This window comes from Crotalus tigris, unplaced genomic scaffold (assembly GCF_016545835.1).
Source record: "Crotalus tigris isolate CLP2741 ecotype Arizona unplaced genomic scaffold, ASM1654583v1 scf7180000021321.634910, whole genome shotgun sequence".
NCBI classification, from domain to species: domain Eukaryota; kingdom Metazoa; phylum Chordata; class Lepidosauria; order Squamata; family Viperidae; genus Crotalus; species Crotalus tigris.
Window position 1 is genome coordinate 152,501 of NW_024098453.1, and position 25,358 is coordinate 177,858.

The 25,358-nt window shown below is 45.0% G+C and overlaps 1 protein-coding gene across 4 annotated transcripts in view; it reads right to left on the reverse strand.

The window, feature by feature from the left end:
• The window catches only part of LOC120320314 (lisH domain-containing protein ARMC9-like), a 139,974-nt gene that overhangs the window by 74,095 nt on the left and 40,521 nt on the right, over window positions 1–25,358 (reverse strand). For 3 of the 4 annotated variants that reach the window (XM_039369925.1, XM_039369929.1, XM_039369930.1), the window contains exons 9-14: window positions 22,612–22,710; window positions 9,831–9,866; window positions 5,224–5,258; window positions 3,453–3,564; window positions 2,501–2,593; window positions 611–701 (exon numbers count right to left, since the gene is read on the reverse strand). In XM_039369925.1, coding sequence (XP_039225859.1) covers window positions 611–701; window positions 2,501–2,593; window positions 3,453–3,564; window positions 5,224–5,258; window positions 9,831–9,866; window positions 22,612–22,710 — 466 coding nt within the window. The remainder of the gene's footprint in view (window positions 1–610; window positions 702–2,500; window positions 2,594–3,452; window positions 3,565–5,223; window positions 5,259–9,830; window positions 9,867–22,611; window positions 22,711–25,358) is intronic. The other variant, XM_039369926.1, reaches the window with a different exon arrangement.

Consider the following 25,358-nt stretch of genomic DNA (forward strand, 5'->3'; position numbering starts at 1 on the left):
CTTCTTATTCTATTCTTATTTCTTATTCTATTCTACTCTATTCTTCTATTCTATTCTATTCTTCTATTCTATTCCATTCCATTCAATATTTTCTATTCTATTCTATTCTATTCTATTCTATTCTATTCTATTCTATTCTATTCTATTCTATTCTATTCCATTCCATTTTCTATTCTATTCTATTCCATTCCATTTTCTATTCTATTCTATTCTTCTATTCTATTCTATTCTATTCTATTCTATTCTATTCTATTCTATTCTATTCTATTCTATATATTTTCTATTCTATTCCTTTCCATTCCATATTTTCTTTTCTATATTCTATTCTATTCTATTCTATTCTATTCTATTCTATTCCATTCCATTCCATATTTTCTATTCTATTCCACTCCATTCCATATTTTCTATTCTATTCTATTCTATTCTATTCTATTCTATTCTATTCTATTCTATTCTATTCTATTCTATTCTATGCTATGCTATTCCAGTCCATTCCATTCCATTCCACTCCACTCCACTCATTTCTATTTCTATTCTATTCTACATTCTGTTCTATTTTGCGTTCCATTCCATTCTATAGCAGTAGCTGCCTTCATGCTCCACCTCTTACCTTCAGCCAAGGAGGCAAATGTATTGATGAGCCTGGCGGTGTATTGGCGAACGACCTCACACTTGGACTGGATCAGCATTAGGAAGCTTCTCTGCAAGAGACACACACACCCCCCAAATTGAAACGGTCGCAGTTAATTCTGGAGTAGTCTGACAGAAAATAAAAGCTACAGCCTAATTTTGGTGGTGCCTAATTTTACAGCATTTTTGGGGGCCACGTTATTCAGTGAATCATTGCAGTTCCTTGAGCAGAGGGTTGGACTAGAAGACCTCTAAGGTCCCTTCCAATTCTGTTATTCTGTACTCTCCGTAAAGGGACTTGTGTACAGGTAGTCCTCGGCTTACGATCACAATTGAGCATCAAAGTTTCCGTTGTTAAGAGTGTTTTGCCCCATTTGACAAACTTTTTTGCCCCTAGTTGTTCAGTGAATCAACTGCAGTCGTTAAGTTAGAAATGTGGTTGTTAAGCAAATCGAGTTTCCCTATTGATTTGGCTTGTCAGGAGGTCACAAAAGGTTATCGCGCGACCCTGGGACAGTGCAACCGTCATAAATAAGAGTCAGTTGCCAAGTTTTTCTGAATGTTGATCGTGTGGCCACGGGGATGCTGCAACCATCTAAGTGTGAAAAAGACGATCCTGAGCCCCTTTTTCCGGTGCGGTTGTGACTTCAAACGGTCACTAAAGGAACTGTCGTAAGGGTCAAGGATGAAACGTTGGCAGCTGCGTGCCTCTGCATTTCAACTTGCCTTTAGAGTAAGGGGGGGAGGTGTTACTTTGGAGTGAGTTAGGTGGAGAAACGAAACTTCTACGATTTGCCTGAAGACTGTGAAAGCCTGAAACCCTTTCAAGGACTCTAGAACAGGTGTGGATTTGAAGCGGACGGTTCCCGTAACAAAGTGAACTTGTTTCTATGGACTAAGTAAGACGTTGGGGGTTTGGTGGGGGAACATTATTATTGTTTAAATCGATGAAGTGGTGTCTGGGAACCTCAGAGTTAGTTTTGCTTCGACAATAGAAACGACTGCAGAGAAAAGCAACCAAGATGATCAGGGGACTGGAGACTAAAACATATAAGAAACGGTTGCTGGAATTGGGTATGTCCAGTGTAATGAAGAGAAGGACGAGGGGGGACAGGATAGCAGTGTTCCAATATCTCAGGGGCTGCCCCAAAGAAGAGGGAGTCAAGCTATTCTCCAAAGCCCTTGAAGGCAGGACAAGAAGCAACGGATGGAAACTAACCAAAGAAGGAAGCAACCTGTCAGAAATTTCCTGACAGTGAGAACAATTAACCAGTGGAACAACCTGCCTCCAGAAGTGGTGAATGCTCCAACACTGGAAGTTTTAAAGAAGAGACTGGACAGCCATTTGTCTGAAATGGTATAGGGCAGGGGTAAACAACCTTGGCTCTTTTATGACTCGTGGACTTCAGCTCCCAGAATTCCTAAGCCAACCATGCTGAGGTGGAAGGGAGAGGTTTCCAAGGGGAGCTATGCTGGCTCAGGAATTCTGGGAGTTGAAGTCCACGAGTCATAAAAGAGCCAAGGTTGCCTACTCCTGGTTTAGGGTTTCCTGCCTGAGCAGGGGAATGGACTAGATGACCTCCAAGGTCCCTTCCAACTTTTGTTATTATTATCATTATTAATAATAATAATAATACCATGCAGTGTATTCAATAAACAATAAGATTTTCGGAGACAGAATGAACCTGGACGTTTATCTGGATTCTCGAGCTGGGTGTGGACACCAAGTCAAAGACTTCCTGTATTCTACTTTGCGAGAAAAAGAAGGGAATTTGTGGGATGGGATTAAAAAAAAAGTCAAGAGTTGCAAATCCATCCCCTTAGAGATGTTTTCAGTCTTTGATCTACATCGCGACCGCCCCTCGCTAACCTGGCCGTTACTGTAGCAATCCAAAAGATCGTTGTTGATATAAGCCTGCAGAACCGTGTCCCGCTGTTCGCCCGGATGGGAAGTTGTCAAACGCTGCAAAAGAAACAAGAGACCGACCAGTGATCCTCTACGTAGGACCAAAACTGAGCCCCACATTTGTTAAGTGAGTTTTGCCCCATTTCTTATGACCTTTCTTGCCACAACTGTTAAGTCAATCACCGCAGCGGTTAAGTTAGTAACCCAGTTGTTAGGTCAATGTGGCGTAGACTATTCTCGGTGTGTTTTTATTGTCAGGTCAGCATGATTCAGTTTTTCTGAAGGTAGCTACGTTTTGTTATTTGTTGTTGTTGTTGTTGTTAGTTGCGAAGTCGTGTCCGACCCATCGCGACCCCATGGACAACGTTCCTCCAGGCCTTCCTGTCCTCTACCATCTTCTGGAGTCCACTGAAGCTCACGCCTCCTGCTTCAGTGACTCCATCCAGCCATCTCATTCTCTGTCGTCCCCTTCTTCTCTTGCCCTCCATCTTTCCTAGCATCAGGCTCTTCTCCAGGGAGTCCTTCCTTCTCATTAGGTGGCCAAAGTACTTGAGTTTGCACTTCAGGATCTGGCCTTCTAAAGAGCAGTCGGGGTTGATCTCCTCCAGGACCGACCAGTTTGATTGTAAAACTAGGCAGACCTTGATCACCCATTGATTACATCAGTAATTGTAATATATTGCTAGGTCTTCTTGTGTTTGGTTCTGTTCAGTTTTGTTTTATTGGAATGTTTAATGTATGCGTTGGCTTTTGGCTGCAATAATAAATGGATGGATTGAGGCAATGTGGCTTTCCCCCATGGACTTTGCTTGTAGGGATGTCGGAAAAGCTTGGCGGGCTGGGAAATTCCAGGAGTTGAAGTCCACAAGCTATTGCCAAGGCTGCTCCCCCCCCCCCGATTTGTAGCGGGACTTACCCAGCGCAAGGCCTGTAGCAGGAAAGCCTTGAGGCGGTCACTTCCGTCGATCAGATCTTTCTTTAACTTCTCATAATCCAAAGATGGCAGGAGGGGGACCTCCTGCACTTCCCTGCACAAGAAAAAAGGGCCCCGTGAGAAATGCAACCGACTCTCTTCAGTCTTGGAAAGTCGGGCGGTTTTTATAAAGGAAGATAAGAGAACCTTTAGTATTGTCATTTTTTTACTATGAGCATACTGGCCTACATTAAAAATCAAATTCTGTTGCCTGCTGTGGAAGGAAAGTATATATCTACCCACACATATATATAACACACATATACACATGGTATATACATACATACATAGATACATACATACATAAATACACATACACCCATATATATATATATGTAAATCCAGGGGTCTTCAAACTTGGCCCTTTCATGACTTGTGGACTTCAACTCCCAGAATTCCTGAGCCAGCCACGCTGAGGGGAAAGGGAGAGGTTTCCAAGCTGAGCCATGCTGGCTCAGGAATTCTGGGAGTTGAAGTCCATGAGTCATGAGGGGGCCATAGTTCCCCCATGCTGGCTCAGGAATTCTGGGAGTTGAAGTCCACGAGTCACGAAGGGGCCATCGTTTCCCCATGCTGGCTCAGGAATTCTGGGAGTTGAAGTCCACGAGTCACGAAGGGGCCATAGTTCCCCCATGCTGGCTCAGGAATTCTGGGAGTTGAAGTCCACCAGTCATAAAAGAGCCAAGGTTGCCTACCCCTGGTCTAGGCCTAGGCCGCTTCATGACTTGTGGACTTCAACTCCCAGAATTCCTGATCCAGCATGGGGGAACTATGGCCCCTTCATGACTTGCGGACTTCAACTCCCAGAATTCCTCAGCCAGCATAGGGAAACTATAGCCCCTTCATGACTCGAGGACTTCCAGAATTCTTGAGCTAACATGGGGGAACTATGGCCCCTTCATGACTTGTGGACTTCAACTCCCAGAATTCCTCAGCCAGCATAGGGAAACTATAGCCCCTTCATGACTCGAGGACTCCCAGAATTCCTCAGCCAGCGTGGGGGAACTATGGCCCCTTCATGACTCGTGGACTTCAACTCCCAGAATTCCTGAGCCAGCATGGCTCAGCTTGGAAACTTCTCCCTTTCCCCTCAGCATGGCTGGTTCAGGAATTCTGGGAGTTGAAGTCCACGAGTCATGAAGGGGCTATAGTTCCCCCATGCTTGCTCAGGAATTCTGGGAGTTGAAGTCCACGAGCCATAAAAGAGCCAAGCTTGCCTACCCCTGAACTAGGGGTAATCTTTGATTTATGCCTAGAATTGAACCCAACATTTCCACTGCTAAGCAAGGCAGTTGTTGGTTGGTTTGTGCCTCATTTTACCACCTTATTTGCCACGTCTGTTAACTGAATCACTGCAACGGTTCAGGGAACTGTGCGGTTGTTAAGCGCTTCTGCCTTCCCCCCATTGACTTTGCTCACTGGAAATCGGCTAGGATGGTTGCAAACGGTGAGCATGTGATGGTGCAGCTGCCATAATGATGTGTCAGTTGCCAAGGGTCTCAATCACATGACATGGACATGCTGTGATGGTCATGAGGTCCAGATCTTAAGTCACTTTTGTCAGCACTGTCGTAACTTTGAACAGTCACTTAACAAGTAGTCGTAAGTCAAGGGCTACCTGTTCAAGTTTGGGCCTATGGAGCTTATCTCTTCACAAACCACCCACATTTTATGACCGGACAAATAAGAACAAAGAGGCAATCAGAGAACTTACGCCGGGACCAACGATGCTCTTAACATGGTCGAAGCCTGTGTGATTTGAAGGAGAGAGAGAGAAAAAAATCAGAATATATGTAAGCAAAGCCCACTTTACCTAGATCAGGGGTAGGCCACCTTGGCTCTTTTATGACCGGTGGACTTCAACTCCCAGAATTCCTGAGCCAGCATGGCTCAGCTTGGAAATCGCTCCCTTTCCCCTCAATGCGGCTGGCTCAGGAATTATGGGAGTCGAAGTCCACGAGTCATAAAAGAGCCAAGGTGGCCTACCCCTGATCTAGATTATACCAATGTCTGTTCCCCAGAACGATTAAGTCGTTTGTTATAATGAGCATTCCTTATTATGGAACAGGACTTTCTAATAAATACTCCAAATACCTGGGCTTCAATGGGAAGACTTTTTTGGCTGGGGAATTGAAAGGAATTGGTGTAATAGGGCATAAAATAACAGGGTTGGAAGGGACCTTGGGAGGTCACCTAGTCCAACTCTCTGCTCAAGAAGGATTCTATTCTAATTTCTATTCTATTCTAGTCTATATTCTATTCTATTCTATTCTAATTTCTATTCTATTCTAGTCTATATTCTATTCTATTCTATTCTATTCTATATTCTATTCTATTCTAATTTCTATTCTATTCTATTCTAATTTCTATTCTATTCTAGTCTATATTCTATTCTATTCTATTCTATTCTAATTTCTATTCTATTCTATTCTAATTTCTATTCTATTCTATTCTATTCTATTCTATTCTATTCTATTCTATTCTATATTCTATTCTAATTTCTATTCTATTCTATTCTATATTCTATTCTAATTTCTATTCTATTCTATTCTATTCTATTGTAATTTCTATTGTAATTTCTATTCTATTCTAATTTCTATTCTATTCTATTCTATTCCAATTTCTATTCTATTCCAATTTCTATTCTATTCTATTCTATTCTATTCTATTCTATTCTATTCTATTCTATTCTATTCTATTCTATTCTATTCTATTCTAATTTCTATCCCCTCTTCTTTGGGGCAACCCCTGAGATATTGGAAGACTGCTATCATGTCGCCCCTGGTCCTTCTTTTCATTAAATTGGACGGATCTGGATATATCTTCCCACCCTTCCTTCTGAACACTAGACAGAATATTCCTGCAAAGGCTTTTTCAAAAAGCCTGCTGGGGGCCATTGATTCCCAGTCTTCCTGACCCCCAACTGTCTCCTCTCTCCCTTTCATGGCACGTTCTATAATGGGTGCCCATTATAAGCCGCCCGGCTGGAAAAGGCCGCGAGGACAAAAGCAAAAAAAATGTCGAAAGACAGATCGCATTACTCCTCTTCCGCGTACCATCCAAACGCTCGGGCCGACCACAAAGCTAGGCTATGTAACACAAGAGCCTCGTTCTCACAAAACGAAAAAAGTGCAGGCTGGCACCCGAAAGCGACTTCGTAGGAGGCGTCCATCCGGACGGGATGATACCTAATAGGCAATTAAAAGCCCCTTCCCCCACCCAGGGCACAATGCGCGCCATTCACGGCAGGAACAGGTGGCAGATAGATTGCGTCCTATCGCACTCCGTTGATCTGTCACTCACTTTGATTTATGTCCCTGGATATTTTGCAATAACGACACTCCCCCCCCACCCCGTGTTTCTTAGGAGGCACCTGCAACTCTGTGCATTACAGAGACATTGGCTCACAGGACTTTAAAAGGGGTGTGTGCACCAGTTCATAAAATCAAGCCATCAAGGGGTGGGTTTTTAACTTGCTTTGTGGTTAATGAAACACCATGTTTCTCCGAAAGTAAGACCGGGTCTTATATTAATTTTTGCTCCCAAAGACACATTAGGGCTTATTTTCCGGTTAGGGCTTATATTTGGAGAAATACGGTACTAAATAATAATAATAATAATGGCTTTGGAAGAATATCTGAAGAACAATGATGAAGATGCACTGAAATTAGTATATCAGGAAGGCTTACTGACTACTGGAGAGAACAAACTGGCCTACAAGAAAGACCAAATGAAGAACAGAATAGAGGCATGGGAAGACAAAGCACTACATGGCCAATACATTAAAAAAATAGTTGGGAAAGTAGATAATAACAAGACCTGGCAATGGCTGAAAGCAGGAAAATTGAAGAAAGAGACTGAGGGACTAATTCTGGTTGCACAAGACCAAGCCTTAAGGACAAATGCATATAAAGTCAAAATTGAGAAGACAGCAACAGACAGTAAGTGCCGCCTATGCAAAGAAGCTGAAGAAACAGTGGACCACCTGGTAAGCTGCTGCAAGAAGATTGTACAGACTGACTACAAGCAGCGGCATGACAAAGTAGCAACAATGGTGCATTGGAAGATCTGCAAAAAATATCATTCGCCTGTAAGCAAAAACTGGTGGGATCATAAAATAGAGAAAGTCATAGAAAATGATAAAATTAAACTGCTCTGGGACTTCAGAATTCAAACAGACAAGCACCTGCAACATAACACCCCAGACTTAACACTTGTCGATAAGCAAGACAAAAAAGTCTGGATAGTGGACGTGGCAGTGCCTGGAGATAGCAGAATAGAAGAGAAAGAACTGGAGAAAATAACAAAATACAAAGACTTACAAATAGAAATAGAAAGACTGTGGCAAAAGCAAGCAAGGGTAGTACCAATAGTCATAGGCTCCTTGGGTGCAATCCCAAAACAACTGGAGCACCACTTGAACACCATTGGCATTGACAAATTCGCTATTAGTCAATTGCAAAAGGCGGCCTTATTAGGAACTGCTTCCATCCTGCGACGATACCTGTAATACCATCAAACATCCACATCTGCCTATCCCAGGTCCTGGTAAGGACTCGATAGGTAGACAAAATGCCAAATCCAGTCTGAACATCTGGCTGACTGTGCGATGATCGATAATAATAATAATAATAATAATAATAATAATAAAGTTGGAAGGGACTTTGGCAGTGGTGGGATTCGGCCAGTTTGCACCTGTTCGGCAGAACCAATAGCTCATTTTTGTTGCCCAGACCCAGAATGGACTTCTGGAAGCGGCATCCACACAGAGAACTGGTTGTCCACATATTTGAATCCCACCACTGGACCTTGGAGGTCATCTAGTCCAACCCCCTGCTCAGGCAGGAAGCCCTACCTACACCATTTCAGACAAATGGCTGTCCAGTCTCTTCTTAAAAACTTCCAGTGTTGGAGCATTCACCGCTTCTGGAGGCAGGTGGTTCCACTGGTTAATTGTTCTCACTGTCAGGAAGTTTCTCCATAGTTCTAGGTTGCTTCTCTCCTTGATTAGTTTCCATCCGTTGTTCCTTGTCCTGCCTTCAGGTGCTTTGGAGAATAGCTTGACTGCCTCCTCTTTGAGGCAGCCCCTGAGATATTGGAACACTGCTATCATGTCCCCCCTCGTCCTTCTCTTCAGTGAATCCCTTGCAGTTGTTAAGTTGGTAACACGGCTGTTAAGTGAACCTGCCTTCCCCCCCCCCTCCGTTGATTTTGCTTGTTGGAAAATCGCAAAAGGCAATCATGTGACTCCATAACGCTATGACCGTCGTAAATGTGAGTCAGTTACCGAGCGTCTGAATTAGGATCCCTTGATCCTGGGTGGGCTGCCAAGGTAGTATGAAAAATGGTCCTAAGTCACCTTTTTTTATAGTGCCAACATAACTTCAAACGGACACTAAACAAATGGTTGTTTAAGTCAAGGCCTGCCTGCAGTTTTTGGGATTAAACAGGTGATGTCAACGCTGCTAACATCAGATGTTTTTGCTTTGACAACAGTTGGAGATCCAACCATTTTCTTCTTATGCTTTACTCTTAGAGGTAGAGTTAGATGACGCTGGGGGGAGGAATATGCATGAGAGTTTAGTTAGACATAACAATACTGGACCTAGTATGAGAACCAAGGTTATTGAAATAAGAGAGGATAAGAATTGGCTGAGCTGGAGAACTGGAAGGAGAGTTTCAAACTAATTGGGAGAATGTGATTTATGAATGTTAACTGGAGGAGGGAAGTATGCTTTGAGGCTATATGCTCAGGGGAGGGGAATCCAGTTTTTGGCTTTGGCTATGTAAGTGTCGATGCTATGCTTGTCAAATAAAGATTCTTTAAGGTAAACAATGCCTCGAAGTTCTTTGAAGAGTTTCATCTGTCGGAAGCAGGACAGGTGAGTTGTAAACCGTTTTAATTTTGTGAGTAATTTTATACGTCACCAAGCATGCAGAAATGGAACAACATTAAAATGCCAGTCAACAAACATCTCCCCCCCCCCATGGGAAAAAAATCTACCTGATTAACTGAACAAACAAAAAGAATTCTAATATAGACATTTAAAATCACCTGGGTGACAGTTCATGCTCAGGAAGAGGCTTAGCAATAAATACATAATGTGCCACACAGAGGCATGACTCGTCACTGTCGACCGCTGTTTTTAAAATTTGGTTAAATGTTCCATGCAATCATTCACAGGAATCGGGCGGGCCATACAAACATGCTCCAGCACAAACGTAGGAAGAGAAGAAGAAGAAGAAGACAGGACAGATTATACGGAGAAATGTGAAAAGATTAACAAACAAACAAACAAAAAAGGAGATATGGGAACTTACATATTCATCCTTACAGAGGCTCACACAGCCATGTTTCTTTAGAGGTAAATAGGCACACATTCCAAAAAAAAGAGAGAAAGAGAGAGAGAGAGATTAAGAGAGAGAGAAAAAAAGCTAAAGAGAAAAACCACAGAAATGAAACATAACGTTTAAATAAATGTTTTTTTTTTAAAAAAATGAAAAAAAAATGATTAAAACACACTGGTAAGATGCCTGCACAGAGACTTGGATTTCTTAAATGTTTACGCTCTCTCTTGAGCTGGTGGTTTTCTTGCGGACGTTTCCTTCCCCAACTCCCTTCTGGCACGGATGGGGTTACCTAGTTGGGTAATGAAACGTCCGCAAGAAAACGCTCGTTCTTCTCCTTCTCTTCCTCCTCCTCCGCCCCGCACACCCCACTTCCTTCCAGCATTGATGGCGTTACCTAGCTGGGTCCTGAAATGTCTGCAAGAAAGGCGTCCAAGTTTCAGAGAGCACCAAGGACATCACAAGCCTTCTCCTGCTCCTCCTTCCCACTTCTTGCACAGACGACGTTACCTAGCTGGGTCATGAAAGGTCTGCAAGAAAGCTTCCTAGCTCAGAGCGTACCAAGTAAATCCTCCATTTACGACAGTTCATTTAGCGACCGCTTGAAGTTACGCCGGCACTGGACAAAAGGGACTCAGGCCCGTTTTGCACATCTTCTGAGCGTGGCAACCTCTCCGTGGTCACGTGATCAAAATTGGGGCATTTGGCCACTCGTTCGTATTTACGACGGCGGCCGTGTCCCGGGGTCCCCCTTTTGCGACCTTCTGACAAGCAAAGTCACTGGGGGAAGCCGGCCTCACTTTGCAACCGTGCTACTGACTTAACAACCACAGTGATTCACTCGACAACCGCAGCAAGAAAGGTTGTAAAGTGGGGCAAAATTCACTTAACAAATGTCTCTCTTAGCCACTCTGCAAACCTCCTCCCTTCTAGCACTGATGATGTTACCTAGTTGGGTCATGAAACGTCTGCACGAAAACAACCAAGCTCAGAGAGCACCAAGGACCCCACAGTCCTTCTCCTCCTTTCTTTCTTTCTTTCTTTCTTTCTTTCTTTCTTTCTTTCTTTCTTTCTTTCTTTCTCTTTCCTTCCTTCCTTCCTTCCTTCCTTCCTTCCTTTTTCTTTCTTTTCCTTTCTTTCTTTCTTTCTTTTCCTTTCTTTCTTTTTCTTTCTTTCTCTTCTCCTCCTCCTCTCCACAAGCCCCCCTCCCTTCTAGCACTGATGATGTTGCCTAGTTGGGTCATGCAACGTCTGCAAGGAAACCACCCAGCTCAGAGAGCACCCAGGACCCCACAGTCCTTCTCCTCCTCCTCCGCCTCCTCCTCCCCCTCCCCCCCACTCCGCAAACCTCATCCCTTCCAGCACTGATGATGTTACCTAGCTGGGCAATGAAATGTCTGCAACAAAGCAATCTGATTCAGAGACCACCAAGGATCCCACAGTCCTCCCCCTCCTCTCCACCAACCCCTCTCTCTTCTAGCACTGATGATGTTACCTAGCTGGGTCATGAAACATCTGCAAGAAAACAACCAAGCTCAGAGAGAACAAAGGACCCCACAGTCCTCCTCCTCTTCCTCCCTTCTAGCACTGATGATGTAACCTAGTTTGGTAATGAAATGTCTGCAAGAAAACAAGCAAGCTGGGAGAGCATGAAGGACCCCACAGTCCTTTCCCTTTCTCTCCTCCTCCTCCTCCCCACTCCGCAAACCTCATCCCTTCCAGCATTGATGATGTTACCTAGTTGGGCAATGAAACGTTTGCAAGAAAACCACCAAACTCAGAGAGCACCAAGGACCCCACAGTCCTTCTCCTCCTCCTCCTCCACCACCACCACCACTCCTCCTCCTCCTCACTTCGCAAACCTCATCCCTTCTAGCACTGATGATGTTACCTAGTTGGGTCATGAAACGTCTGCAAGGAAACCACTCAGAGAGCACCAAGGACCCCACAGTCGTCGTCGTCGTCCTCCTTCTCCTCCTCCCTTCTCAAACATCATCCCTTCTAGCACTGATGATGTTACCTAGCTGGGCAATGAAACGTCTGCAAGAAAACCACCCGATTCAGAGACCACCAAGGACCCCTCATTTCAACCCTGAGCTGCAAAGATTCTCGTTTATTGTTACAAATTCATCCGTAATTCTACACTCAGTGCACACATATACATTTGATGAGTTTTGTTCCCTACTGGGGAAAAAAGATTATTGAAAAGCCAGTTGGATGAAGCTATTCTTTAATGATAAAGGGAAGCGTGGATGAAAAACAAATGCTTTCCACTATGCTTAAAGGCAACAGGGGAAGGGCACGCCGAGGAGAAGACAGAGATTCTAGAGAATTCTTTGGCTTTTAAAAAGCCAATATTCTGGCACAGGCCGTTCAATGATAAAGGGGGAAGGCTGTTACACAAATCAACAACCAAAAAAAGCTGTGCCACCCCACATACCAGGAGCCACCAACGGGAAAGAATGAAGGAATTCGCTATTTGAGCTTCAATCAGGGATTGGCAGCCGACGGCGAAAACGTGTGCGTCGCTATTGAATTGAAGGCAAGAGAGGATGACAGCTCAAAGTGATGGATTTAGAGTCAAGTGCTCTTTACGGAAAAATCTACCCTTAGAAAAACAAAAAACAAAACAAAACAAAAAAGCGCCCGGGAAATCATTGCACATATTTATATGGCTTTCTTTCAGCTGTGAAAACAAAACAAGCTGACTCAAAGCCAATCTTTGAAAAAGAGAAATGGGGATTCTGTTCGGGCAAACACAGCAAATGTGATGGCCGTGGACTTTTCAAGATGGTTCAACATCCTCAAACTGGGTACCGAGGACACACGCACACCCTTGGAGCTCAGACAAGCTCAGAAGATCCACTCAGAGTGGGTTTTTTTTGCTTTAATTAATTAGCTAACCAGTGCCAATGGGGTTCAGACAGTCATGAAGCTGGAAGGCACCTTGGAGGTCTTCTAGTCCAACCCCCTGGAGTCCTTATATCATCCTGGACAAATGGTTGTCCAATCTTCTTTTGAAAGCCTCCAGTGATAAGAGCATCCACAACTTCCAGGAGGCAAGTTGTTCCACTGATTAATTGTTCCCACTCTCAGGAAATTCCTCATTTCCAGGTTGAACCTTCCTCTGATGACCTTTGACCCTTGCTTCTTGTTCTGCCTTCAGGGGCCATGGGGAATAAATGGAGACCCTCATCCCTGTGACAGTCCTTCAACCATTGGAAAGGCACCTATCAAGTGTCCCCTAAGCCTTCTCTTCATTAGGCTCAATATACCTAGTTCAGGGGTCTTCAAACTTGGCACTTTTATGACTTGCGGACTTCAACTCCCAGAATTCCTCAGCCAGCATGGGGGAACTATGGCTCTTTTATGACTTATGGACTTCAACTCCCAGAATTCCTCAGCCAGGTATGCCTGGCTGTAGAATTCTGGGAGTTGAAATCCACAAGTCATAAAAGGGCCAAGTTTGAAGACCCCTGACCTAGTTCCTTTAGCTCAGTGGTTCTCAACCTTTTTAATGCCGCGACCCCCAACCGGTCGTAAGTCGAGGACTACTCAACCGGTCGTAAGTCAAGGACTACTCAACAGGTGCAGCACCGTTTGCAGAATGGGGCTTTTGGCGGGCTCAGCAGGGCAGAGACAGCCTGGACAATTCCTATTGGCTTTGGAAAGCCAATAGAATTAGACTCTATTCAAGAGAGTCTATTCTATTGGCTTTCAAAAGCCAATAGAATAAAAGGGAGTAGCACAGCTAAGGAAAAGGGGGGGAAAATGGCGGACTGCGTTGTTTGGCGACCCCGTGAAATGGTCATTCGACCCCAAATGGGGTCCCGACCCACAGGTTGAGAACCGCTGCTTTAGCTGCTTGTAGTATGTTTGATCTTCCAGAGTCCTGATCCTCTTTGTTGCTGTTCGTTGCACTCTTTAATATTAATCAGAATAGAGCTGGAAGGGACCTTGGAGGCCTTCTAGTCCAACCCCCTGCTCAAGCAGGAGATCCTATGCCATTCCAGACAGGTGGCTGTTCAGTCCTTTCTTTAAAAAAAAAAACTATTGATGAAGCCCCTACAACGTCTGGTGGCAAGCTGTTCCACTGGCTAATTGTCCTCACTGTTAGGAACGTTCTCCTTAATTCCAGGTTGCTTTCTAGAGCAGGGGTCCCCAGTCTGTGGGCCACAGCCCAATATTGGGCCGTGGCCTCCTGGCCAGCGGGCTGTGGAACAGGCTGGCCAGTGCGTGCCCATGTGTGAGCGTGCTCATCCTCAGTCGCACTAGCGCCGCCGCTGCTACGCAAACGGGGTGCCGTGCGATGAAAAGAGGGCGGGGCTAGCGAAGGTCACAGGGGCACTAGCCCCACCCCGTTTGCGTCGCACGTGCTTACGGCCCCCGTTTGCGTGCGCGCACATCCACACACCTAAAACGCTTCCCCCTCCCTTTCCTTCACGGTCCGCAAACCGAGGAAGGTCGGAGACCTCTGTTCTAGGGTCTCAACATCTGTTTGGAAGAAAGGGTTCTACCTAAGAACATCTGCCCCAGTGGAAGACCAGCCAGGAGAAGCCAGCTCTGAGCCTACAGCAGTGGTTCTTAACCTGGGCGATATTGCCCCCCAGGGGGCGATTTCATTTTTCAGGGGGGGCGATGGAATGAAAAGGGGCGACGCGGGGGCGAAGGAATGAAAAGGGGGCGATATGGGGGCGATGGAGCGAGAAGTTTTGGGGACACTTTTGAGACTTTTTCGTACAGTGAATGGCTGTATATCTGTCATACAAAAACATCAGTTCGCTCGCTCTTAGTAGGATCGAATTGTGTTTTCAAATGTTCCTCCAGCTAGCTTCGGTACAGAACGCCGTACGTATGTGAAGACGCATCGCTTATCTTCATGCGCGTTGCGCAGCAGCCTCTACCCATACAGTGGCACGCCATTTATTTATTTATGAGACTTATATACCGCTTTAAGTGTAAGCACTCTCTAAGCGGTGTGCACCAGTAAGCAATGTGTATATATATATTTACATTGCCCCCAACAATCTGGGTCCTCATTTTACCCACCCCGGAAGGATGGAAGGCTGAGTCAACCTTGAGCCGGTGAGATTTGAACCGCTGACCTGCTGAACACAGTCAGCTAAAGTGGCCTGCAGTACTGCACTCTAACTGCTGCACCACCTCGGCTCAGGGTTGGACTAGATGACCTCCAAAGTCCCTTCCAACTCTGTCCTTCCTTCCTTCCTTCCTTCCTTCCTTCCTTCTTTCCTTCCTTCTTCCTTCCTTCCTAAGAAGGCTTTTAAGAAGAGACAGCCATTTGTCCGAAATGGTATAGGGTTTCCTGCCTAAGCAGGGGGTTTATTTATTTATTTATGAGACTTATATACCGCTTTAAGTGCAAGCACTCTCTAAGCGGTGTACACCAGTAAGCAATGTATATATATATATATATTACATTGCCCCCAACAATCTGGGTCCTCATTTTACCTACCCCGGAAGGATGGAAGGCTGAGTCAACCTTGAGCCGGTAAGATTTGAACCGCTGACCTGCTGAACACCATCAGCTAAAGTGGCCTGCAGTACTGCACTCTAACTGCTGCGCCACCTCGGCTCATTGGCCAGAATATGGGAGATATGGGGAAAAGACTGGAAATAAATGATTTGCATCGATATGTCTGATGGCAATTTTAAAGAAAACAAAAAAAAAAAAGTGTTCGCATAAATCGAAGAATTATTTCCTATGTTGTGATTGAGAGGTTATGTTGGGGGAGGGGGGCGATGACAACTTCCTCATTGGCTCAAGGGGCCGATTCGTTCAAAAAGGTTGAGAACCACTGGCCTACAGGACACCACGCCCAATATCACGACGGGGTTAGGTGAGCGGAACTTTGACCCACAATTAAACAAGACATTGCTTACCTCAAATCGAGATAAGGTGAGAACTAAGCGTTTGCTTCTCACGGTTTCTGGCTAGACTAGAGTAGATAGCAAGGGGTTCTCACTCTAGACTCTGATCCGTCGGAAGCTGTTCAAAGAGAGCGCCCGTTTTCTCACGTTAATGACACAATGTTCTTCCTGGCAACCAAGGTTGAAGGGGCACGACAACCTGTGTAGGTACTCCGCGATGTAACGACTGCAGTTGAGCTCCAAATCCCCACTGCTAAGCACGGGGGGGGGTAGTTAACCAAGTTATGCCCCATTTTATCACCTTTCTTCCACGGTTGTTAAGCAAATCACTAGAGTTGTTAAGTGAATCACGTGGTCCTTAAGTAACTCTGGGTCCCCCCCCGCCCCACTGACGGCGTTTGTCAGAAACTCGGTAGGAAGGTTGCAAATGACAATCCCAAGACCCTGGGACAACACAAAGGTTATAAATACATGCTGGTTGCAAGAGAACAACCAAGCTCAGAGAGCACCAGGGACCTCACAGTCCTCCTCCTCTTCCTCCTCCATCTCTTCCTCCTCCTCCTCTCCCTTGTAGTACTGATGATGTTGCCTAGTTGGGTCATGAAACGTCTGCAAGAAAACCACCCAGCTCAGAGAGCACCTTCTTCTTCTTCTTCTTCTTCTTCTTCTTCTTCTTCTTCTTCTTCTTCTTCTTCTTCTTCTTCTTCTTCTTCTTCTTCTTCTTCTTCTTCTTCTTCTACTTCTTCTTCTTCTTCTCCTCCTCCTCCTCCTCCTCCTCCTCCTCCTCCTCCTCCTCCTCCTCCTCCTCCTCCTCCTCCTCCCATTTGCAAAACCCACTCCATTCTAGCACTTTAGACATTATCTTGTTCAGGGGTCCCCAATCTGTGGGACGTGGCCCATTACTGGGTCGTGGCCACTTGGCTACCGGGCCGCATGAAGGGATGGCCCTCACACTCGCGCTAGCACCCTGAGCTTCCCGCCGGCGTGAGCATCACCCCTGAGCGTCCCACCGGCGCTAGCGCCGCCCCCAAGTATCCCGCCAGCGTTAGCGCTGGCCCGCCTCCGAGCGTCCCACCGGTGCTGGCATCGCCCTGAGCATCCCGCCGGCGCTAGTGCCGCCCCATTTGCAGCACTCGTACCCATACAAGCCCCCTTTGCATGTGCACATGCGCTCGTGCACAGCCATTTACGTGTGTGCATGCGCTCATGCATGGCCCATTTGTGCGCGCACGCACAGGGCTCATTTTTGGATGCACACGCGGGCGGCCTATTTGCACACGCACATGTAGCGGTGCCTGCCACCCTTTCGGGGCCGCCAAATCAAAAAGAACTCTGATCTAGTTGGGTCATGAAATGTCTGCAAAGAAATTGCCAAGCTCAGAGAGCACCAAGGACCCCACAGTCTTCCTCCTCCTCCTCCTCCCCCCCCCTTTGCAAAACCCACCCTGTTCCAGCACTGATGATGTTACCTAGTTAGGTCATGAAATGTCTGTAAGGAAATCACCAAGCTCAGAGAACACCAACACTCTTCTGTTCAACCCCATGCTACAAATATTATTTTCTATTAAACACTGGAAGTTTTTAAGGAGAGACTTGATGGCCATTTGTCTGAAATGGTATAGGGTTTCCTGCCTGAGCAGGGGGTTGGACCACATGACCTCCAAGGTCCCTTCCAACTTTTTTATTTTTTATTATGGATCATCGCACAGTCAGCCAGATGTTCAGACTGGATTTGGCATTTTGTCTACCTATCGAGTCCTTACCCAGGATCTGGGATAGGCAGATGTGGATGTTTGATGGTATTACAGATCTCGTCGCAGGATGGAAGCAGTTCCTAGTAAGGCCGCCTTTTGCAATTGACTAATAGCGAATTTGTCAATGCCGATGGTGTTCAAGTGGTGCTCCAGGTGTTTTGGGATTGCACCCAAGGAGCCTATGACTATTGGTACTACCCTTGCTTGCTTTTGCCACAGTCTTTCTATTTCTATTTGTAGGTCTTTGTATTTTGTTATCTTCTCCAGTTCTTTCTCGTCTATTCTGCTGTCTCCAGGCACTGCCACGTCCACTATCCAGACTTTTTTGTCTTTCTTATAGACAATTGTTAAGTCTGGGGTGTTATGTTGCAGGTGCTTGTCTGTTTGAATTCTGAAGTCCCAGAGCAGTTTAATTTTATCATTTTCAATGACTTTCTCTATTTTATGATCCCACCAGTTTTTGCTTACAGGCAAATGATATTTCTTGCAGATCTTCCAATGCACCATTGTTGCTACTTTGTCATGCCGCTGCTTGTAGTCAGTCTATGCAATCTTCTTGCAACAGCTTACTAGGTGGTCCACTATTTCTTCAGCTTCTTTGCATAGGCGGCCCTTACTGTCTGTTTATTATTATTATTATTATTATTATTATTATTATTATTATTATTATTATTATTATTATTATTATGTTGGGGCAAATAAACAGAAGTAAACCTGCTCAAATCCTTTCGACCCTACCGGCAATCAAAAGCATTTGATTTATTTAAAATTCTTTCCGCTTTGGTGAGTTGTGCCCCAGACACTCCTGCCCAGCTGGCTTGTTTCATTTTCAAGGCTTGGTAAGGTCTCCCACAGGTTGCTCTTTCAAGTGTACAGCAATGGTAGAAAATGGCTTAAATTCGCTCAAATCGCCACTCTGCTTGGTCAGGATCTGTGAAGGTAACTCATGGGGCCTCTTGTACTTAGATCTGGAATTCAAGGGTTCCTCAAACTTGGAAATTCACCCAGTTGGCTTTCATGCCCAAGGAAGGACTAGAATTCACGGTCTCCTAGTGACTGGCCTAAAGTCACCCAGTTGGCTTTCACGCCCAAGGACGGACTAGAATTCACGGTCTCCTAGTGACTGGCCTAAAGTCACCCAGTTGGCTTTCATGCCTAAGGAAGGACTAGAATTCACGGTCTCCTAGTGACTGGCCTCAAGTCACCCAGTTGGCTTTCATGCCCAAGGAAGGACTAGAATTCTCGGTCTCCTAGTGACTGGCCTCAAGTCACCCAGTTGGCTTTCATGCCCAAGGAAGGACTAGAATTCTCGGTCTCCTAGTGACTGGCCTAAAGTCACCTAGTTGGCTTTCATGCCCAAGGAAGGACTAGAATTCACGGTCTCATAGTGACTGGCCTAAAGTCATCCAGTTGGCTTTCATGCCCCACGGTAGGACTAGAATTCACTGTCTCCTGGTTTGTAGATCAGCACTTTAACCACTAGACTAAATTGGCTCTGTTCCTTAAACCGAGCAGACGCAAATCCAATCATTCCGTCATCCAGCAGAACGTTTTGAAAAGATGAAAAAGAGGTTGGGAAAAAAAACCCCTGCTTTAAAAAACAAAACAAAACAAAAAAACCTTTCATGTTATCTAAAACGCACTTCTGCTCTTAAATTCATACCTGGAACATTTTTTCATTTGACAAATTAAGTTTCTGAAATTTCAGTTGCTTAGGAAGAAGACCGAGAATTTAGTGTATAAGCTAGTGGCCTTTTTTTTAGACAATCACTGTCAAAAACAAAGACTGGGTTTCTTCCGTTATATACCTCTCTCAGGTGGGCAGGTGCCCCTTCTACCCAAAATTATCTAAGATAAAGCTTCTTTCAGTTTATCATAGAGCAGTGGTTCTCAACCTTTTTAATGCCGCGACCTCCCAACCGGTCGTAAGTCGAGGACTACTCAACCTGTCGTAAGTCGAGGACTACTCAACTGGTGCAGCACCGTTTGCAGAATGGGACTTTTGGCGGGCTCAGCAGGGCAGAGACAGCCTGGACAATTCCTATTGGCTTTTGAAAGCCAATAGAATTAGACTCTATTCAAGAGAGTCTATTCTATTGGCTTTCAAAAGCCAATAGAATAAAAGGGAGTAGCACAGCTAAGGAAAAGGGAGAAAAAAATGGCGGACTGCGTTGTTTGGCGACCCCCGTGAAATGGTCGTTCGACCCCAAATGGGGTCCCGATCCACAGGTTGAGAACCGCTGTCATAGAGATCTTTGTGCAGCCATGCTGGTTTCTTCTCGGATTTCTTGTTTTTCTTTTTCAGTGGTATTGTGTTGGACTGGGCTTTTATGATCATATTTTTACAGTTTCCCACGCTTCTTGAGTTGTTGTACTTGTGGTAGATTGGATTCAAATTCCTGATTAAACACTGCTCAGAGCCACCAAAGACACTGCCCCCTCTTGCACCTACACCAATATCTCTCTTTCCACGGGATAGACATAGCCCAATCTAGACGTGAGTCATCAGTCTAAAATACCTGGCCTTGGCCGAGCCACACCTTTGCAATCTTGTTCTCTCAGCGTAAATAGAAATAGGAACAAAAACCTGCATAATGTGGTGGAAAGGAAGTAGATAAAAGCTGGAAAGCCAACATTTTAGGACTTTGTACAGGGCTGCAGTTTCGGGGGAGAACCTTTGAAACATTCTGGGCTGAAGGTGGCTGAAGCCATCCGAAACATCCCCATGTGGGTTTCAAGGTTGAACAATGGGCGGATGGCTGCAAAAACCGATGGAGTAAGCAGAGATGGCTGGCTTGATTTGATTAAAGAGGGAGGAAAAAAAGCCCCCAAACCGCAATGACTTTCGTTTCTGCTTGGAAACCGCTTCTGGACTTTGTGCTCGAGGTGGGGAAAAAAAAAAAAAAAAAGGAAACGTTGAATTTGGGTTTGACCGATTAGATACGTTTGCTGTTCATAGAAATGGCGAGTTTACACTATTAGGTAAAAAGTAAAAAGTTTAGCTCTGACGCTATTGCAGGTCGTCCTCAATTTACAACAGCTCGTTTAGCGACCATTCGCAAGTTTGCAATGGCCCTGGGAAAAATGACTTAAGACCGTTTTTCACACCTACGACCGTCGCAGCTTTCCCCCGCAGTCACGTGATCAAAATTCAGACACTTGGCAACTGGCTCACATTTACAGTAATAATAATAATAAAGTTGGAAGGGACCATGGAGGTCATCTAGTCCTACCCCCTGCTCAGGCAGGAAACCCTATACCATTTCAGACAAATGGCTGTCCAGTCTCTTCTTAAAAACTTCCAGTGTTGGAGCATTCACCGCTTCTGGAGGCAGGTTGTTCCACTGGTTATTTGTTTTTACTGTCAGGAAGTTTCTCCTTAGTTCTAGGTTGCTTCTCTCCTTGGTTAGTTTCCATCCATTGCTTCTTGTCCTGCCTTCAGGCGCTTTGGAGAAGAGCTTGACTCCCTCTTCTTTGGGGCAGCCCCTGAGATGTTGGAACCTTGCTATCATGTCCCCCCTCGTCCTTCTCTTCATTAAACTAGACATCCCCAATTCCAGCAACTGTTCCTTATATGTTTTAGCCTCCAGTCCCCTGATCATCTTTGTTGCTCTTCTCTGCACTCTTTCTAGAGTCTCAGCATCTTTTTTACATCATGGTGACCAAAACTGGATGCCGTATTCCAAGTGTGGCCTTACCAAGGCCTTGTAAAGTGGTATTAACACTTCACCTGATCTTGACTTAACCACCGTCTTACTTAGTCAACAACTGCAGCAATTCCCTTAAAACAACTGTGGCCAGACAAGTCGTAAAATGGGGCAAAACCTCACTTAGCAACATCAATCTTGGGCTCCACTGTGGTTGTAAGCCGAGGACCACCTGTCTCTTCTTCTACTGTGTCAAAAGGAGTCTGAAGTCAACGCCTTTTCTTTCTTCCCTTTTTTCCCCGACACTCTTCCCTTCCCTTCCGCCTCAGTTTCCTAGCGTTTTCTTTTGTGTTTTGCATTATAAACCAATGAAAAAAAAACACCTTTGAAATAAAAGGTTAAATCCTGCCAACATTGCACTGCTCATCCAAGCAGCTTCATTAGTCACGGCAAGTCGGTTAGAACATAACTTGAGTTGTATGTTGGAACATACCGATTCTTATCGCAGGAACCCAAAATGCCTTGCCAGGTGTCAGCGAAAAACCTCCGTCATTCCGGCACGGATATCTGAAGGTTGAATCATGGCGTCTAGGACAAATTTTTGTGAACTTGAGACGTTTCACTGCTGGCTCACTCTGACTGATGAAGCTGCTTAGATGAGCAGCGAAAAGTCTTGAGCTCACAAAAAATTATGTAATAATAATAATAATAATAATAATAATAATAATAATGTTGGAAGGGACCTTGGAGGTCATCTAGTCCAACCCCCTGCTCAGGCAGGAAACCCTTTTCAGACAAATGGCTGTCCAGTCTCTTCTTAAAAACTTCCAGTGTTGGAGCATTCACCGCTTCTCGTGGCATGTTGTTCCACTGGTCAATTGTTCTCACTGTGAGGAAGTTTCTCTTTAGTTCTACGTTGCTTCTGTCCTTGATGAGTTTCCATCCGTTGCTTCTTGTCCTGCCTTCAGGGGTTTTGGAGAGTAGCTTGACTCCCTTTTTTGGGGGGCAGCCCCTGAGATACTGGAACACGGCTATCATGTCCCCCCTCGTCCTTCTCTTCATTAAACTGGACATACTCAATTCCAGCAACCGTCCCTTGTATCTTTTAGCCTCCAGTCCCCTGATCATCTTTGTTGCTCTTCTCTGTACTCTTTCTAGAGTCTCGACATCTTTTTTACACCATGGTGACCAAAACTGGATGCCATATTCCAAGTGTGGCCTTACCAAGGCTTTGTAAAGTGGTATTAACATTTCACCTGATCTTGATTCTATCCCTCTGTTAATGCAGCCTAGCATTGCCCAGTTGGTCCAGTTCAAGGATTCAACCTTCAGACACCTTGGCCTGGATGACTGAAAGTCTTCATCTCTGCATGAGGCAGGGAGCCTGCGGCCAAAATACTCAGAAACCCAACATAGATAGCACCCACATACACACAAAAAATCCCCCCCCACAATTATACTTACAGTGCCGGGCCTGGTGAAGTCTATGCTATGCGCAACGCTTTGCTTCATCTGATTGCTAAACAGACGCAAGCAGACACTCTGCAGGTCTTCCGGGGTGATCTGCGAGGTAAGCAATAAACCCCAATAAGGAAAGTTAGATCCTTGTTTCCCTTTAAAAACAACCACAACCACAACTGGAAAGATAAACAGGTTTTGAGGGGGTGGTCGAGAAGACCGACCCCCTCCCCAATGGTTTTCACCAATATGGGAGGAAAACAGCAAAATTGGAACTGCTCAAGTCCCACCGGTCAAAGTGCTTTGAAGTCCAGGTAGTCCTTGACTTACAACCGTTCATTTAGTGACCGTTCCAGGTTACAACGGCACTGAAAAACTAGTGACTGGCCTAAAGTCACCCAGTTGGCTTTCATATCTAAGGAAGGACTTGGGTTTGCTAGTCTAGAGAAAAGAAGGATTAAGGGGGACATGATAGCAGTCTTGCAATATTTAAGGGGCTGCCCCAAAGAAGAGGGGGGGGGTCAACTTGTTTTCCCAAGCACGAGAAGGCAAAACAAGAAACGATGGATGGAAACTCATCAAGGAGAGAACCACCCCCGAACTAAGGAGAAACTTCCTAACAGTGAGGACAATGAACCAGTAGAACAGCTTGCCACTAGATGTTGTGGGCGCTCCATCATGGGAAATTTTTAAGAAGAGACTGGAGGGTCACGTGTCTGAAATGTTTGAGGAGAGGGTTGGACTATAATACCGCCGAGGTCCCTTCCAGCTTTATTCTGATTTGAGGGTAAGGAAGATCAAGTTTTTTTTGGGGGGGGGGGGGGGTGTTTCTTTCCTGCTTTTAGGATTCTATCAATCAATGAAATCCAGCACCATAAAATGCAGATTGACGCCATCACATTTGATTTTCAAACCGCCCTGAATTCGGTTAGAGTCATGCTCACACTCAACTCAACAGTGCCACCGTCTGGTGAGATCTGGGAGTAACAACTAAAATAGTTCATTCCTCCCCCCCCAAGTGTGGAAATCCCAAGGCTTTTTTTTTATAAAGGAGATCTCCAGATTTTCAGGTTGATAAAAAAAGATGGGACAAAATAAAGAGTTACTGGAAAAAGATACATATCTGGCTAGGAAAAAATGTTGAGAGAACATGTAGATTTTAAATCTGAACTTTTTAAAATTAGGTATAATGCCAGAAAAGTCTAACAAACAAAGCTTTATATTTGATTTTGCACGTCACAACAGCGGCAAGAATTATATTTACGCAATGCTGGAAAAAGGAAGGAATACCATCAGATGAAGAAATAATAATAATAATAAAAAAATAGAATGCGCAGAGATGGACAGACTGACTATGAGACTGAAAGAAAAAGAAGAAATGGAATATTATCAAACTTGGGACTTATTTTATCAATGGCTAAAGGAAAGAATAAAGGATTAGGAATTAAATATGTATTAGCAAATGTAAACTCAGACACCACTATGACTCGTGGACTTCCAACTCCCAGAATTCCTGAGTCAGCCCTGCTGAGGGGAAAGGGAGAGGTTTCCAAGCTGAGCCAGGCTGGCCAAGGAATTCTGGGAGTTCCACGAGTCATGAAGGGGCCATAGTTCCCCCACGCTGGGTCAGGAATTCTGGGAGTTGAAGTCCATAAGTCATAAAAGAGACAGGGTTGCCTACCCCTGGACTTTCGAAGGTTAAAAACATTAAGATGTGAGGCATTAAAAGGTTAAAAAAAACATTAAAGTCAAGACAATTACAATTATACGCCTCTGTTACCTTCCCTGCAGGAGGGTGAAAGAAATTTCAGCTAGTCCTCGACTTACGACTGTTTGTTTAGTGATTGTTCGTAGTTACGACGGCGTTGAAAAAAGTGATTTATGACAGTTTTCACATATACGATTTTTGCAGGATCCCCAGGGTCAGGTGATCAAAATTCAGACTCTTGGCTGCTGACTTGTATTTATGACGGCTGCAGTGTCCCTGGGGGGGGGTCACTTTTGGCGATCTTCTGACAAGCCAAGTCAATGGGGGGACAGATTCACTTAAGAACCGTGTGACTACCTAAACAACTTCAGCGATTCGCTTGAGGACCGTGGCAAGAAAGGTCGTAAAAGAGGGCAAAACTTCACTTAACCACCGTCTCACTTAATAAGAGAAATTTTGGGCTCAGTTGTGGTCGTAAGTTGAGGACTACCTGTATTTCTGACACAAGAGGTGAAACCGTGTAATTGAAACCCTAACCCTTTTTCACATGCATTGCACACGAGACCTGTGCAAAAATAGGGGTGGGGGTCTTGTCTGCCTGTGTGACCTGTGCAAAAATAGGAGTGGGGTCTTGACTGCCCATGTGACATGTGTAAAAAAAGGGCTGGGGTCTTAACAGCCCATATTACCTTTAAAAATAGGGGTAGGGACTGCCCATGTGACCTGTGTAAAAAAGGGGTGGGATCTTGACTGCCCATGTGACCGCTTTAAAAATAGGAGTGGGGTCTTGACTGCCCATGTGACCTGTATAAAAAAGGGGCGGGGTCTTAACAGCCCATATTACCTCTTTAAAAATAGGGGTGGGGGTCTTGATTGCCCAAGTGACGTGTGCAAAAATAGGGCTGGGGTTTTGACTGCCCATGTGACCTCTTTAAAAATAGGGCTGGGGTCTTAACTGCCCATATTACTTCTTTAAAAATAGGAGTGGGTTCTTGACTGCCCATGTGACCTGTGTAAAAAAGGGGTGGGGTCTTAACAGCCCATA